The following is a 16,958-nucleotide window of genomic DNA, read 5'->3' as shown; positions in this document are numbered from 1 at the left end:
AAATAATTTAACTGATGTACAACTCTAACTATTTTCTGTTGTCAGAATCTTAGAAGTGTACCGTGAATCATTAGACAGTTGTAGATCCAGAACTACCATCACAAAAGTGGAAAAGTGAAAAATTACTTAATCTTATTTACGACATGAGGAAGGAGTTCAGAGACCATAGTAGCTGTTTGTCAAATTGTGTTTATCTTTCTGGCCTACTCTTTGTTGTTATACACTCCATAATATATTCTTCTGTGCCTGGCACTGCTCTGGGTGCTGGGGATACCAAGACACTTAAATCAGATATGGCTCCTGCCCAGTGGAGCTTATAATCAATGGGGGGAATAAGTCATGAGTTATTTCAAGTGTGATTAATGCTACAGAAAGGGAAGAACACAGATTATTACGGGAATATATAGCAGGGAGACCTGAACATACAGAACATACAGAAAATCTTCTTAGAGGAAAGTGGGTTTGATCCAGACATTTGAAGAAAATACTGTAGTTAAGGCTGTGAATAAGTATGTGATGTAGTTCTCAAACTCTTAACCCTGGTTGAACGGGAACTGTTGAAATACGCCTCCAGAAATTTTCTTCAATATGTAGCCTGCTTGAAGGAATGCTACAAGGTTTGTTAATTTTACAGTGATAACTTTTTAAAAGATTGAATTCTAGAAAGTTGGCTAAAACAGTCTTTACTCCTTTCATTGGTGGTGAGACCATGACTCAATCTACTACTCCACTGGTAGATCTATTCTAAGCCACTTGACACATGGAAGCAAGATTAGGGAATCACAATCCAGTCTCATCTTGCATTTACTGGACTTTCCAACTTTCCCCCTAGGCCCATGCTGGCATTATTGTTATTAAGGAAATTTAACTTTCTTGAAAAATTCAGCTTATTCTGTGGCTGCTCTGTGATACCGTGACTCATTTTGTTTCTTGATCTCTGAGTGGTGTTGTCTTAGCAGCACACTACTCAACCTGAAATAGAAAATTTGTAGTATGACATAGCATGGCATCAATTTTTGTGTCAAATTTGGATTGAAAAGCTGTAAGTCATATGGACTTAAGATGTCAGTCTTTATTCTGAAGCAGTTTCATTTGCATCTCATATAAATAATGTGTAACACAAAGTGCCATGTGAGATCCATCCTTAACAAGATGCGGAAGTGTAATTGGTCCTCTTATCACAGTCCTTTGGGCTGCATAACATCTACTACAGATAAAATGCAGTAGAGAAACCTGTTACGAGGGGGAAGAAGTGGAGAGTGGGACAAAAAATTTATTTTAGAACATGTAAAAGGGATTGTATTCTTAACCAATGTGATGTGCCTGTGAAAAGCTGAGGAGTAGCAGAATGGACTAATCAGTCTGGTTAGTAACTGTTAGGTACAAAGGGTTAATTCAGGGCGAAGCGTTGGTCAGAAATACCAAAAGCAAAAATCGTAAGTAGGTGTTTAGATTTAGTCTATTTTTAAAAGATAGTTTTGGAGGATATTTTCCCAGTATTGGTCCCTTGAGGTCACCTTAAGTATACTTAAGCTACTAGTAAAACCACTGTAAAAGTGCTTGATGCTGGGGCGTTATTTTCTTTTGTAACCCCAGCTGCTGGTGGTGTTTGTACAGTACTTTGCTTGACTAACATAATGAAAATGCTGCCAGTCCCCATCTCTAAATAGGTTGAATGTCATGCTTATAATAGAATAAGAATACAACATTGGAACAACCTATTAAAATATCACTTTGTGTGTGTCCTAGTTAAATAAAAAATACTCTCAGTTTATCTACAGATGCCCTACAAAAGGATTTTTTACAAAGTATCTTTGTGTCCAAACTTTTGGAAATATGACTTTAATGGGAGATTGTTATGGGAAGCTTCTTTGCCAAACGTAAGGCAATTATTACAAATATAAAGATGATTAAAAATCATTTATTTGACCTGTACTTATAAGATTATCTGTTATGAGTGAAACACTTGTTAGATGTTTAATAAGAAATCTTAAAGTCATGGCATATACAAACTTAAATATTCAAATTAAAAAATATCAGTAAAAAACATAATTTTTAGCAAAAGAGGTTCATAGGCTCATGGATCTCCCCCAAGAAAAATTCAAGACATGGATCTCCACCTTTTGCACAGGTGAAGCAATGGTGATTTAATTTCACTGTGACCCAGAAAAGTTATGACCTGCCCTGGATTTCATAGTAAGAAAGCAAGCTAGAATCCCTAAGATCTTATACTGGGTTGAAGATGTCAGTCTTTAAGCATTTTGTGTCTCATATTCCCCAAGTGTCAGCCTTTCTGTCTGATTTAGAAATGATATAGATCAAAAAGGTAATAAGTTGTGGTAGGACTATGATCAGAAACGGTCTGGATGTGTTAGAGTCAGACTCTTTTTAATGGGGAAACATTGATATTCCACATGTAATATGTAGATATCTGTTCTTAACATTTGAGAATACTTTTTGGAATATTGAAAGGACTATAGTTGTCTCTCATTTTGTCTGGCCTCATATAATCTCAGTATCCCATTCTCTATTGTGTTCTTTGCGTTCTTGGCACAGTTCAGTGGACCTGGGGAGGAAAAGTTAAAACATGCTGCTGCTACCTTTTGCAGTAACCAACCCTTTGCCCTGGAAATGATCAAGTCTCGTCAGAAAAAGGATTCTCGATTCCAGACTTTTGTGCAAGTGAGTTGAGTGAGTCATGTAAAGGAAAAAAAAAGCAATTTTTAATCAATTAGAAAACAAATTGAGGAATTCTAAGTTTTGTACAAGGACTATATATGCACGTATCTATGTTAACGTTTTTAATGTTATTATCTCTTAAAGTATTGGAGGGTATAGAGACAATCTTGGAGTGGTGAATAATAAGGAATATATGGTAGGATTAAAATACTTGACATAGAAGTCCACATGACCATGGAGATATTGTCAGGAAGTGGCCTGTGTACACTATTAACATAATATTGTCAAAACATGAGGCTTGGCTTATATCAAGTTCAGGGAAGAGTATAAAGCAGTCATGCTGACTCATATATATTGGTATAGATCGAGGGTCAGTAAGCTACAGCCCCCTGGCCACATTCAGCTTCTTCCCTGTTTTTGTAAATAAAGTTTTATTGGAACACAGTTTATTTTTAAATTATTGCTGTGTAACAAATTACCACAAATGTAGCAACTTAATTCAAATGTATTATGTTACAGTTTTGTAGTTTAGAAGCACAGATCCAGTGTACCTGGGTCCTCTCTTCTTTCTCTCACTAGGCTGACATCAGGGCATCAGCTGCAGCTGCAGTTCTCATCTGTGACTTGGGAGAACTCTGCTAAGCTCACTGGTTGTTAGCAGAATTCATTTCCTTGTAAAAGTGTAACCAAGATCCCTGTCTTCTTGCTATTGTTGGCTAGAAACTGCTCCTGGCTCCTGGAGGATGCCCAAATCTCTTTGCCAGGTGGCCCCTGTAGGCAGTTTACAAGATGGATGTGTCCTTTTCTTCCAGGCCAGTAGGAATGCGTCTCTCTGGCAGAGCTTTCTTTTAAAGACTCCTCTGATTAAGTCAGACTCATCCAGGACAATCTCCTTTTTGATTGTCTCAGAGTTAACGCATAGCAACCTAATCCTGAGTGATAGCCTATCATAATCATAAGGGGAGCGAGTTATACAGGATGTACACCAGGAGGTGGAAATCTCGGAGGACACTTTAGAACTCTTCACTGCACATAGCCAGGTTCATTCATTTAAGTATTGTCTATGGCTGCTTTTGTGCTAAAGCAGCAGAGTGAAATAGTATAGCAGAGACTGATGACATGCTTCACTGTCTGGCACTTTACCGAAAAGTTTACAGATCCCTGTACAGGTGAGCTCGTGTTCTAGACTGGTGATCCACTGCCTATTTGGAATGGCAGATAGCAAATGAGCTGGCTGGCTTTTGATAGGAATGCCAATCGTTGGAAAATGTAACTAGATTTTCTTGATATGTGAAGATGAAATTTTTTTCATAAGAAAGGAATTCTTAGAGTTGATTATGGATGCTCTCGATCCTTGCTTAAACAGATAACACAGAAACCATTGGCTGAGTGATAAAGGCAACGTTACGTGATTAAAGAAGAAAGCAGAAGTGTAGTGTGGCAGTGGTGTTATCTTGGCAGGTTTTAGATCTTGACTTAATAACCAGAACTGTGATGCTGTAGACATTTATATGATGAATATATGTTACTTGTTGGGTAATTATAGTACTAATAAGAATCACACACTCACTTGTTTCACTTGAATTTTAGGATGCTGAGAGTAATCCACTGTGTCGTCGTCTGCAGCTGAAGGATATCATTCCCACCCAAATGCAGAGGCTCACTAAGTACCCTCTTCTGTTGGATAATATTGCCAAATACACAGGTACAGCACTGAAATTGAAAAGCTTAGGAACAACAGCATCAAAAACACATATTCTGCTGAATAATATTTCACTCATCCTGGTGTCTTAAGGTTGGATTTCCAAATAGCGTAGCAACATTTTCTAACAAGATTCAGCCCAGTCTTCTTCAGGCTATTTGATTGATGTGCTCCATTGGCAGCTCTAACACAGGGTTTAGCAAACTGTAGATCGTGGGTTACATCTGGCTCACTATCTGTTTTTGTGAATGAAGTTTTATGGGACCATAGTCATGCTCACTTGCTAATGTGTCGTCTCTGACTGCTTTTGCACTACAACAACAGAATTGAGCAATTGTGGCAAAGACCATTTGGCCTGTAAAGTGTAAAGTGTTTATTGTCTGGCCCTTTACAGAAAAGTTTACCAATCCTTCCTCTAGCGTATATCATACTGCTTTTAAGAAGGCTTATACTGGGTTGAAGAGATGTTTTGTACCTGTATATGTACCTTCATTAAGCCCAGCCAGTGCAGGGGGAATGGTAGAGCTCATGTGGTAGAGTGCATGCCTGGCATGCACAAGGTCCTGGGTTCAATCCCCAGCACCTCCTCTAAAAAGAAATAATAAGTCTAGTTACCCTCCCCCCAAAAAAGCCCAGCCAATGCATTATCATTCCTACTCTCCTCCTCTCCTCTTGTGAAACATGAAGTGACCCTGAGTTTCTCAAATGAGCTTTAGGCTCTTATACTTCATTTTCATTAATAGTTTTATGCAGTCTGACTGGGACATTGTGCTGTACACCAGAAATTAATACAATATAACTGACTATACGTCAATTAAAAAAAAGCAATAGTAATTCTATGCAATCAAACTCCTGTTTCTTACTTATGCCTAACAATTAGAAAATACTAATTTATATTAATTTTTATACTTTACCGTATTTATTTTGTATAGTTGGACTATTGTTTGGAGGACTGTAATTTTGATGATTCTGATTTTGATATTCTTCACCGAAACATAACCTCAATATAATCTTAATATATTTTGGTGAATTTCATCATCTTTTAATGATACAAGGGTTGTAATCTATTTTCTTTCTTTAATCTCAAATTCAAAGAAACTTCTTTTGGAATTATTTTAAATTGTTTTTATCATTCAAAACCATTGCTTAATTGTAGAGGAGGGTATAGCTCTGGTAGAGCACATGCTTAGCATGCCCAAGGTCATGGGTTCAATCCCCAGTACCTCCATTAAATAAAATAAATAAACCTAATTACCCTCCACAAAAAAACTAAAAATGAAATAAATTCATTTTTAAAAGATATTACTTAATTAGTCCACTGGACATAATCACCTAGGATGTGCAGTTTGAAATTCTAGGGGGAAAGGGGTCCCGTTTATTTAGCTTACAACGTGAATGAGATGCACTCCCTGGGTGTGTGACACAGTGGACCTGGTACTTGATATAAAGCATCACCCCTTGGATTTGGCTTCTTTTTAAAGATTAGTGTTTATGTTTAAAGTGCTGTGATAAGAAGTCATATCTGTCCAAAGATTACCTGAATTGAGATTCTGCTATAGGTTTTAGCCTGGTGTCAAAAATTCAAGGCCTTAGTATGCTCATGTAACTGTTGAAATAAAGTTGTATCTCATTTATATATATATGTATATTTCTATTCTTTTCTGTTTTCCTCCATTTTACATTTTGGATTTCTTTGTCATATTTAGAATGGCCAATGGAAAGGGAGAAGGTGAAGAAAGCTGCAGATCACTGTCGTCAAATCTTAAATTATGTAAATCAGGCTGTTAAGGAGGCAGAAAATAAGCAGGTAAGAAGGGAAACGCAAGAAGAAGATACAGGATGGCACAGTGAGAATAAGAATATTAAATTAGTGTTACCTGGAATCTTTTAAGTAGTAACTGAAGCTATTCATTACAGAATTGAAGGGTGGAACATTTGTTAACTGTTCACTTAGCAGGTTGGTCCAGATCGATTTATGATAGAACATCAGAGTTGTATTTGGGTTTTTTGAGCATCTCTAGCTACTTATTTCATTATAAGGCTGTAGAAAAACAGGAACTTTCAAATGTATTGTTTGGAGTGTAAAATGATTATAGCCCAGAAGACAATTTGGCAATATATGCCTAAATTAAAAATGCACATATTCATACGTCCATCCTTTGATTTAACAATTTTCTGCCTAGTGACTTACCCAAGAGAAATGAAGATACACCCATAGGCTTATATAGGGATGTTTATAGCATAAACCAAATGTAGCATAGTCATAAACTAAACACCAGCAATAAAAAGGAAAGAACTGTTGATACGTACAACATGGATGAATCTCACAAACGTACTGAGTGAAAGAAATCAGACAAAAAAGAGTACATATATATAATTTCATTTATGTGAACTTTTGAGACAGGTTAAGCTAATTTATAGTGGAAAAAAATTAGAAAAGTGGTTGTCACTGGAGATGTGGGGACAGATATTAACTAGGAAGAAGCATGAGGCAGTTTTCTCAGGTTATGACCATATTTCATATCTTGATAGGAGTTTGCACAGGTATATGCATTGGTAAAAACTCATGGAAAGGTACACTTAAAATGTGTGTATTTCACTGTGTGTAAATTTTACTTAGAAAGAAGAACTAAAAGGGGGGTGGGGTATAGCTCAAGTGGTAGAGCCCATGCTTAGCATGCATAAGGTCCTGGGTTCAATCCCCAATGCCTCTATTAAAAAATAAATAAATAAACCTAATTACCTCCCCCCGCCAAACTAAAAAATAAAAATTAAATAATACAATATTAAGTAAATAAAGTATTTTAAAAGAAGAACTAAAATATTGAACTCTTGTTAATAATATGCATGCTAAACTGTTTAGCAATAAAGTATACTTATATCTGTAACTTACTTTGAAACACATTTAAAATGTAAGCTGGATCGATGGACAGAGGGTGAATAGGTTGATAGATACATGATAAAACAAATATTGCAAATGCTAATTGTGGAATGTAGGAATGTGGTGATGAGTATATGGGTGTTTACACATTCAGACTTTTCTGCATATTTGGAAATTTTTAAAATCTTGGGGAGAAATGCATGTATCTTTTAATCTAACAATTCTTCCTCTAGAAATTTATCCTAATATACATCTTTGGACATATGATTATGTGTCCTTTTAAAAGCATACAAAAGCATATGTTTAAGATCATTTTATTGTAGTATTGTTGTAGGAGAAGGTTGGAGTAACTTACATGTCCATCAGTAAGGTGTAGTTAAATAAATTATAGTTCTTTCACAGAGTTGAATACCATGCAACCACTGAAAAAAATAAGACCACTCTCTCTCTGTGCGCTGATGTGGAACAATCTCCAAGATATATTAATGAGTGATACACACACACACACACACACACACACACACAAATGTGTATATGAATATATTGTGTTACCTTTTGAGTGAGTAATACACGTGAATATATTACGCTCCTATATCTTTTTTTCTTAAAGGACATATATATATACACACATGCACAGAGACACATGTATTCTTTTTGCTTAGAATTTTTCTCATGGACTACCTAAGATATGGGTGTTAGTGATTACTTGTTTAGAGAAAATTGCAAGTGGGAAGGCAAAGGACAGGGTTAGAGGAAGACTTAGTGTTTTTTGTGTACCTTCTGAATTCTGTACCATGTGTGTGTTTTCCACATTTAGAAAATAAATATAAGCTAGTTAGAGGCCAGTGAGTTTGAAAAGGAGATTGGAGAAGGACGGCTAAAGAGATAGGAGGAAAACTAGGAGAGTGTGACACCAGCAGAGCCGAGAGAGGGGGGTGTTTTAAGAAAGAGTGAGTCATCAGTTGTGTCTGATGCTGCAGAGGCCTCAGTAAAATGCAGGTGAAATGTCCATTTGGTTTAGGAAAAGGGAGGTCATTGATATTCAAAGCAGTAACCTTGGCTCCATCCTGTCTAATTTTCAGCGCTTAGAAGATTATCAGCGTCGCCTTGATACCTCCAGTCTGAAGTTGTCAGAGTACCCAAATGTTGAAGAGCTCAGGGTGAGAGATGGTCTAATCATAATTTAAAAAATAAGATTTACTAGCGATCTGGCAGATAATTAACACGCGTCATCTGAAGGAGTTCTTGCATCACAAATTGTCTATGTTTATGATTCTTTTCTTCCTTTTAAATGCCTTGGTGTGTGTAAAGATTGCTTTAGTCTTTCATTAGAGGAATATTTTGTGTGAAACTGTAACCTTTTGTGATGGGAGTTTGCAGGAGACTAAGGAATATTACTTATTAAATTTAATTTTCTTGCATTCTATTGTTTGAATAAGAGTAGGGCTATTTACTATGGGAACTTCCCAGATTTTTGAGTAAAGGAAGATAACTTGATTATTTTTCCCTGAAGCTCTCCAAAAGCATAAAAGTTGAAACCATTACAGGAATGAGAGTAAAATATTTACTAATTGCCACTTCTAGTACATGGAGCTTTTGTATTAAGTAATTTCTCAGAATTTTAAGTCTTTCTTGTATTGTTTCACTGTTTTTTGGCAGATTTTAGTGGCTGTTAAAATAAACTTTTATGTCACAAAAAACAGCTTATCAAAAAGCTTGCTAATATGCTTAGCCCTTTAACTTCCAGAAAATGAGGTTTTTCTAGAGCTACTTGTGCTAAAAGATGATTCTCCTATTAAGTTATTAATATTTAGATCAAGCCTGAGTACTACCTGGACTTCGGTGAATGCTGTTCCTTAGAACTTTCTTTGGAACAAGAGCCTGGAACTCAGAGGCTTTGTGCATCATCCTCATCTAGTTATTTGTAGAAAAATTAAGAAAGTGGGTGAGAATCTAGTGACTGAATATTTGCAACTTTATTTTCACTAGCTGTTATCATCTGTTTAGAGTGAGATTTAGAAGACAGTACTCCTCAGTATTTTTCTGCTTTTTCCTTTTAGAAAATTTTATACAGCTTACTTTAACTTGGTTTTTATTCCATTTTCAATTGTTGACAGATAACAATAATGACACTGAATGTAAATGGTGTCTTTTGTATTAAGTACTTTGTGAAAGGAGACTGTCTGGAATATCATCTCACAAAGTACTTGGAAATAATTTGTGTGTAATTCTCTTTATTTTGGCAGAATTTGGATTTAACAAAAAGGAAGATGATTCATGAAGGGCCATTGGTTTGGAAGGTGAACAGAGATAAAACTATTGGTAGGTGTACTGTCTCAGTTTTGGGGAGAGTGGAGAAAGGAAAAGAACAGAAAAGTTTCCTTATGCCAAAGAGAAGAGAGAACCATTTCCATTTTTCAGTTACAGCAATTAGCAATGCTACTTTGTGTTATTTATGCATTTATAGATCTGCTTATGTTATTTTGCTATATATGAAGTGTATTAAATATTCATTTAGGGATGAAGCAGAAAATTTTTTTCATGATTCAGTCGTATCTCCATCCTTGTATTCTAATGACTCTCAGCTTCTTAAAACCACTGTATCTCAAACTGTCAAACTGTCTGTGGTGAAGAATCATTGTTTTTAATTTCTTGTCAGTCACAGACTAACACTTTGGTGTAATACATAAAAAATGAATTATTAGAAAATGAAATTTAAAAAGACAATAAATAGCAAGTCAATTTTCTAAACTTACTAGATTTAACAGAAATCAGTTTTCTCTGTCAAACTGTTACAAAGTTTATAAAACATCTCAATTTCTGTACTAATTACCTTTCCTACATTTTTTTTTTCTAGATCTTTACACACTGCTGCTGGAAGATATTCTTGTATTATTACAAAAGCAGGATGATAGACTGGTGTTAAGGTGTCATAGTAAAATTCTGGCGTCTACAGCTGATAGTAAACACACATTTAGCCCCGTCATTAAGTTGAATACAGTGTTGGTTCGACAAGTGGCAACAGGCGAGTATGTCCACGGAGTGACACTAACCTCCAGGCTCACCATCAGGTTGCATAAGATGCTCACTGTTGCTGAAGGAGCACAGCTGGCGTTGGGTTCTGTTCCTCTCTTATTCTTGTACAGAGTAAATGAAATTTACTTGCTTCTTAGAAGGTGAATGAAGAGTTATACCCCAAAATTATTTAGGATGCCTAGATTCTCTGAATAATTTTCTGCATTTGAAAATTGCATATTTCTTTGATCTTTATTCCACGTTCAAATCACTGATAGACAGCAGTGAAGATAGTGAATTGGAGGTAATCGCGTTGAAAAGGCTTTCATTAGGGTGGTATGTTTTTTTTTGATTTGGTGGGAAAAAATAAGTGGGTGTGGTTTAGCTTTTTTTAAAATCAGTTTAAGTCATAAAGTTACATATTAACTGTACTAACAGTGAGAGTCCTTTTAAAACTCATTAGTTCCATGGTAGTAAGATAAACTTATGACCTCTTTTCTCTAACACCCATTGAATATTACTAACCATTTAGCAAAAAGACAATTCAAAATAAATGCAAAAAGAGTCACAGTGTTCAGTTCTGTAATTTAGATATATAGACACCTTCTTGTTTTTAATAAACTGGACATCAGTGCTAGCTTTTATAATCTTTGTTTTATTAAAGTATAATATACATAGTATAACATACAATAATTTGCACAAATTTTGAGTGATAATTTAATTTTTATAAAGTGAACATATGTTTACAAGGTGAACACATGTAACCTTTTCCTAGATTAAAATTCAGAATAATACCAGGACCCTAGAAATATCTTTCATAGCCTCTGTAGGTTATATTGTTAGAGTAATTTTTGTCTGCTTTTTTTTTCCCAGATAACAAAGCTTTATTCGTCATCTCCATGTCTGACAATGGAGCCCAAATTTATGAACTGGTGGCACAGACAGTTTCTGAGAAGACTGTGTATGTACTAGATATAGCTGCCTTGCTCTAATATTTTTTATTATTCTGAATATCCCACAGTCTTAACTTTGCTTTCTTAATACAACTTTGAAAACCAAAAACTGCGTGGAAACAAGCACTTCCTCTAAACATTCTTTGAGAGATGTTCTAAGAACTTTTTCCTTTTTAGACGGATGTCTCTTATTTTGGTTCTGTTCTATTGAAAGTATCTTTTCTAAAGAAAAAAATTCTCAGAAGTGTCAAATGAAGTTTTTTTAATGGGTAGTATATCCATAATGTTGTTAGGTTTTTATTTAAGGTATAGAATTTTTACAACCTCTACTTAATAATATGTCATCAAAGTAAATATATTTTCTGGCAGAAGGAGAGTTTTTTGTTTGTTGGCTTGGTTTAATTTAGTTTCTGGGGTTTTTTTTTTGTTGTTTTTGTTTGTTTGTTTTCTTTTGCTTTCTGAGAATATTTAAAGGACATTTCTTTTTCCTTTTCCATTTGTATTTTGGTTTCTTTTCCCCCTTCTTGCAGCTGGCAGGACCTAATCTGTCGGATGGCTGCATCAGTGAAGGAGCAATCCACAAAGCCAATTCCACTGCCACAGTCACCACCTTGCGAGTGAGTGTGCCTTTGTTTCAAAGTAGGACTGGTTTTGGCCAGAATTAAGAAATAGATAATTCTTAACATTCTGTTGCAATAATGTTTAGGCACCTCATGAAGCTGAAAGATTGTTTTCTTTCTTCTGTAGAGGAGACAACGATGAAGAAGAACCTCCAAAATTAAAAGGGGAACATCATGGCATTTCAGTCACTGGTCTGCAGAGTCCAGGTAAACTGATCTGTTAAATTTATCTGGAAGAATGTAGTCTATACTTACTAAAATGCAAAGAAACTTTTTTAAGTCTTTGGGTTTATGCAGGTCTGGTAGCAGCTGCTCGTTTCCACAGACTTCACTCTTGAGCCTTTTGTGTGCCTTTAACACACTGCACAAACTGCCATGTATTTCACTTCGCAGACAATCTCTGTAGCTCATGTGGTTGTTTTCTTCCAGTATTGCCTGAATGCTTCACATTAAAAGTTGTATTTAAGATAATATTCTACTTTTTCTGTTCCATTGAATAGACAGAGATTTGGGATTAGAGTCCCCCTTAATATCGTCAAAACCTCAGTCTCATTCATTGGGTACCTCTGGGAAATCGGAGGTAGATGATCTCTTTGTGGCTGAGAGACAGTTTGCAAAGGAGCAGCATGCAGATGGGACTCTGAAGGAAGCCGGAGTGAATTACCAAATCACGATCCCAGGTCCACACTTGCCTGTCTCAGAAGAGCGGTGGGCATTGGATGCACTAAGGAATTGTAAGTTTTATTCCTGTGTTAACACTGATACTTAATAAGTACCAGAGTTGTATATAATGTACTATGCAGCCATTTAGGAAGAATCAAGAAAGTATAAACTATGACTTTTCCCTTCAGGAATTTTACAGTACAGTTGGGAAGATGGTAGAAAACCTCCCTCAACCTTCTTAAGTGAAAAAACATAACACATATGTTGAAACTGATCTGGTTGGGGTGACCAGAGAAGGGAGGCATCAGAAAATGTGATTATTGCTTTGAAGAGTGAGTACAATTCAGATAGGTATTTAGAAGAATAAACAGCAGTCACTTAGACAGTAATGGTAGGACCCAAAGCAGAAAACTCTGAGGGTGTTCGGAGAGCAGCGAGTGGGGCAGTTGGCCTGTGGTAGACCACACAAGTTAAAGGAGTCTTGGGAGATACGGTTAGAAAGATAGAAGATAAGTTGTTGCGCCCAGCTGCTGTGGACCTTGAACACCAGATTGAGTCCTCTGGACTTGAAGGCTCGCATGCCACAAGGTTTTGAGTGTTTATTCAAACTTCAGATAATTCTTCTGTTTTCCTTTGGAGGTTGTATTGTTCACCACTACCCATCCTTCATACACGTGCACACACACACACACAAGAATCGGTGGTCCTTGCCACTCTGTTAGCCTCTCCCTCCCTCTCCAGCATGTTTGGGAGCCCCTCTTACAATTGGGAGTGAATCACATCTCTTAGGTGTATTAGAGGCAGGGGAAAGGCTGAGGACAGTTGCTCTAGCTGTAGAGAACCATTTGAAGTTTTTAAGCTAGGGTGTGACTAACGGAAGAGGATTAATCTGGCTGAGAGCTGCAAAAGGATTTGAATGGAAAGAGGGCTGGAGTGATGCAGTTACTGTTAAGCTGTTGGAGTCATTTGAGCTTGAGGCTAAAAGGGCTTGGCTAGAATGGTGTTAGAGGAATAAAAATAAAGCGAGGAACCAACAAATCCTTTAAAAAATTGACTTCTTTGGATGTGAGGGCAAAGGAAAGGAAATATTTAGAGATAATTTCAGTATTCCTGTCAGAAATAAAAATTAGAAAGGACCACCACTGCCCACTGCTACACTTTCTTTTTTCCTTCTTTTTCTTCCCCATAGATTATGGGCTCAATTTTAAAAATACACTGAGACTAAGATAATGAATGGCAAGCCATTTAAGAGGAAAGATGAGCAGGAAGCTGGAGTTTTACGACTGGAACTTTGGAGAGAGATTAGGGAGAGAGATGGATTTCAGTGTGAAAGCCGTAAGAATTCATAGCATCTCTCAGGAAGTGAACACAGAGCAGGACAGAGGGTCAAAGACCCAAACCTGTGTGGAAACTGTTCACCTACAGAGACAGAAGACAAACAGATATGAAGCCAGAGTTGAACGTAGGGAATTGGTCAAGTTCTTTATAGCCTAATTTATTCTAATTTCTCCTGAATTAACAGTGATAATGATTTTTGATGGTTTGACTAACATTGTCCCAGTAATTCTCTCATAGTGTGAGTGACCTCACAGCGTACACTTGCCCGTTTAAAATTAAATTGGTTCTGTTTCCAACAACTTAAGGAAGCTGTGGTACTAGAGAGATCATTTTTTAAAACTAATAAATATTTCTTATCCTTTGAAATTATGCATGCTACCAAACATTGGAATTAAATTTACAAGGCAATTTTGTTCTCTTCTTCACCATTTAAGGAGATTCTTGGGGTTATTATAGATGCTAAAATAAATGTTCTGTATGTCTAATAGAGTTAGAAAAATAATGCCTATGTGTATAGTGTCTGCTTCTGGAAAAAGCAGAACTTTCGGGTTCTTTTGTTTGGTTTAACACAGCTTTTTAGCATCGTTTTAAGAAGTACCTTTGGGGTGTTACTGCAGTTGTATGGAGGAACGAATAGAGGCAGGCATGGTACTGGTTATTCAGCCATTCTAAACAGGAGAATGATGTATAGGAGAATAAGAGGAGATGCCTATTAAGAATTCTTAGATTTGTTTTTCAAGTCTAGTTTAATGTTAAATCTTCTTTAGATGGTGCTTTATTTCATTTTTCAAAACAAACAAAATGATTATATGAAACTAATGTTTTTACTGTATGTGACTGTGTTATTAAAAAGGTACTTACTTTAGGGGAGAATTGATAATTCCACCAATTTAATTGTCAGTCTAATGTTATAGTTGTGAATGTGTGTGTGTTTTTTTCCCATTTCCTAAAACTTTCAGTGGGTTTGTTGAAGCAACTGCTGGTACAACAGCTGGGTTTGACTGAGAAGAGCACTCAGGAAGACTGGCCGCGTTTCCCAAGATGCAGGACTGCGTCCCTGGGGGCGCAGGCAGACTGTGGAACCCAGAACTCTGACAATATTAAGGCCTATCCCCCTGGTGAAGGACGGATGCCCTTTAGAACTGGAACTGGTGACATTTCCACTTGTTACAGCCCACGGACTTCAACTGAATCTTCTGCTCCACGGGATTCAGTGGTACTGGCATTCCAAGATAGCCAGGCAAGTAACATTTTAGTAATGGACCACATGATTATGACCCCAGAGATGCCTCCTGCAGAGCCAGAAGGGGGTCTTGATGAGAGTGGAGAGCACTTTTTTGATGCCCGTGAAGCACATAGTGATGATAATCCATCAGAAGGTGATGGAGCAGTTAAAAAGGAAGAGAAGGATGTTAATTTGCGCATCTCAGGCAAGTTCCTTTCACATTTAAACTTTGATTTCAATCGTTGTTGTCTGTCCTATGTGCTGAAATGAATGTCGTTCGGGTATCCAAGCCTTATCTCGTGTGTGTGTGTGTCTGTGTGTAAGTATCCTTCCCTGCCGTAAATAAATACTGAAACCACTCTATACTAGACCTCATCCTAGGTGCTGGGAGATATAACATTGAATAAAAAAACAAAAAATCCACTATTCTCATAAAGCTTAATAAGCACTGATGGGGAAAAGAGTAACAGTAAATAAGTCAACAAATAAATAGATGACCGATAGTAAGAAAAAGGAGGAAAAATAAGTCAGACTAAGGGGCAGAGAGTAACGGGGGCAGGCAGAGTGGCCAGGGAAGAAGGCCTCTTGTGAGGTAGTGCTGGAGCAGGGACCCAGGGGAAGGGAAGGAAGAAGCTGCGTGCATGTCTGGAAGTGGAGCGTGCCAGCAGAGGCTAGCACACAGGCTGCCAGGCAGGAGCAAGCGTTCTGTGGTTTAAGATTGCAGGATGAGGGCGAAGGATTGCAAGGAGCAGATGCGGCAAGGTAGGTATTTGGCAGAAAAGTGATGGCAGTTTCCTGTAGGTTCTTTGTAGTTTCCAACTCTTTAAACTGTTAACAAATATGGCATTATTCAGAAATTACCAGGGAAGTTTGCTAAGTTTAGCTTTGATTGGAAGTGAGAAACCTCTGATGTATCTAAAACTGAACTTGGGAATTTGGGAATTAGTGGTCTTTCCCCCTCTTTTGTAGCTTTTAAAGTTGTCAGCACATCACCCCGGATGTGCTGTTGGCAGTGCTAATCTCATCACAGTGTTTGTCTCTGTCTGTAGGAAACTATTTGATCCTTGATGGCTACGAAGCAGTGCAGGAGAGCTCCACAGATGAGGATGTTGCTTCCTTGCTTCCCCCACAGCCCGTGACAGGCATCCCCTCCATGGACCCTACCCACCAGCAGCAACATTCTCCCCAGAACGCTCATTCTGATGGGGCAGTTTCACCGTTCACCCCAGAGTTCCTGGCCCAGCAGCGCTGGGGAGCGATGGACGATTCCTGTTTTGAGATTCAGAGTCCCTCCTCTTGTGCAGATGCACAAAGCCAGATCATGGACTACATTCGTAAGATAGAGACTGACCTTGAACACTTAAAGGTACCTCAGACTGTAACATCCCTGGGCCGTGGATATAACATCCTTAGGCCTTAACAGAGAGGACATATAGAATGACTGAAATGCTGATGTCAGTAACCTTGTTCAGGGTCTAAATTTGTATGTTTTCTTTGACCATAGTCCGTGCATAGACCTGGATGAAAAGCTGAGATCAGCATTGTTTAACTAAGCTGAGATCAGCATTGTTTAACTAGTTACAAATCACAAGAACAGAGAAAGTTATAGCTCTGTAAACTGCATGTTTGTGTAGGTTTCTGAGCTTAAGAACCTAAACATAATTGGGATGCTTGGCTGGCCTCTGTGAGAAAATGGAACAGCGAGCTGGGATAGGTGGGGTTTGTGTAGTTATGAATCTAGTGCAGGAAATGCTTTGGCTTGCCATGACCTTGCAATTACCTGTGAATTGTTAGGTGATAATGGTAGTTTCCCAGTTGCTGCGACAGATAGAAGTTGGCTCCAGTGGCTCCTGTAACCTAAAACCCTGCCTGTGAAGGGGAG

The 16,958-nt window shown here is 37.4% G+C and overlaps 1 protein-coding gene across 3 annotated transcripts in view; it reads left to right on the top strand.

Annotated features, from left to right (window-relative positions):
• Positions 1-16,958, top strand: part of ARHGEF12 (Rho guanine nucleotide exchange factor 12) — a 123,824-nt gene that overhangs the window by 101,532 nt on the left and 5,334 nt on the right. For all 3 annotated transcript variants that reach the window (XM_015242133.3, XM_015242134.3, XM_015242132.3), the window contains 12 exons: positions 2,557-2,682; positions 4,270-4,384; positions 6,088-6,188; positions 8,345-8,422; positions 9,509-9,584; positions 10,120-10,287; positions 11,151-11,238; positions 11,761-11,847; positions 11,978-12,057; positions 12,351-12,584; positions 14,811-15,281; positions 16,126-16,442. In XM_015242133.3, coding sequence (XP_015097619.1) covers positions 2,557-2,682; positions 4,270-4,384; positions 6,088-6,188; positions 8,345-8,422; positions 9,509-9,584; positions 10,120-10,287; positions 11,151-11,238; positions 11,761-11,847; positions 11,978-12,057; positions 12,351-12,584; positions 14,811-15,281; positions 16,126-16,442 — 1,941 coding nt within the window. The remainder of the gene's footprint in view (positions 1-2,556; positions 2,683-4,269; positions 4,385-6,087; positions 6,189-8,344; positions 8,423-9,508; positions 9,585-10,119; positions 10,288-11,150; positions 11,239-11,760; positions 11,848-11,977; positions 12,058-12,350; positions 12,585-14,810; positions 15,282-16,125; positions 16,443-16,958) is intronic.

The sequence above is a fragment of the Vicugna pacos genome, chromosome 33 (genome assembly GCF_048564905.1).
Source record: "Vicugna pacos chromosome 33, VicPac4, whole genome shotgun sequence".
NCBI classification, from domain to species: Eukaryota; Metazoa; Chordata; class Mammalia; order Artiodactyla; family Camelidae; genus Vicugna; species Vicugna pacos.
The sequence above is the reverse complement of the archived record's forward strand: the minus strand, read 5'-3'. Positions and strand labels throughout refer to the sequence as shown.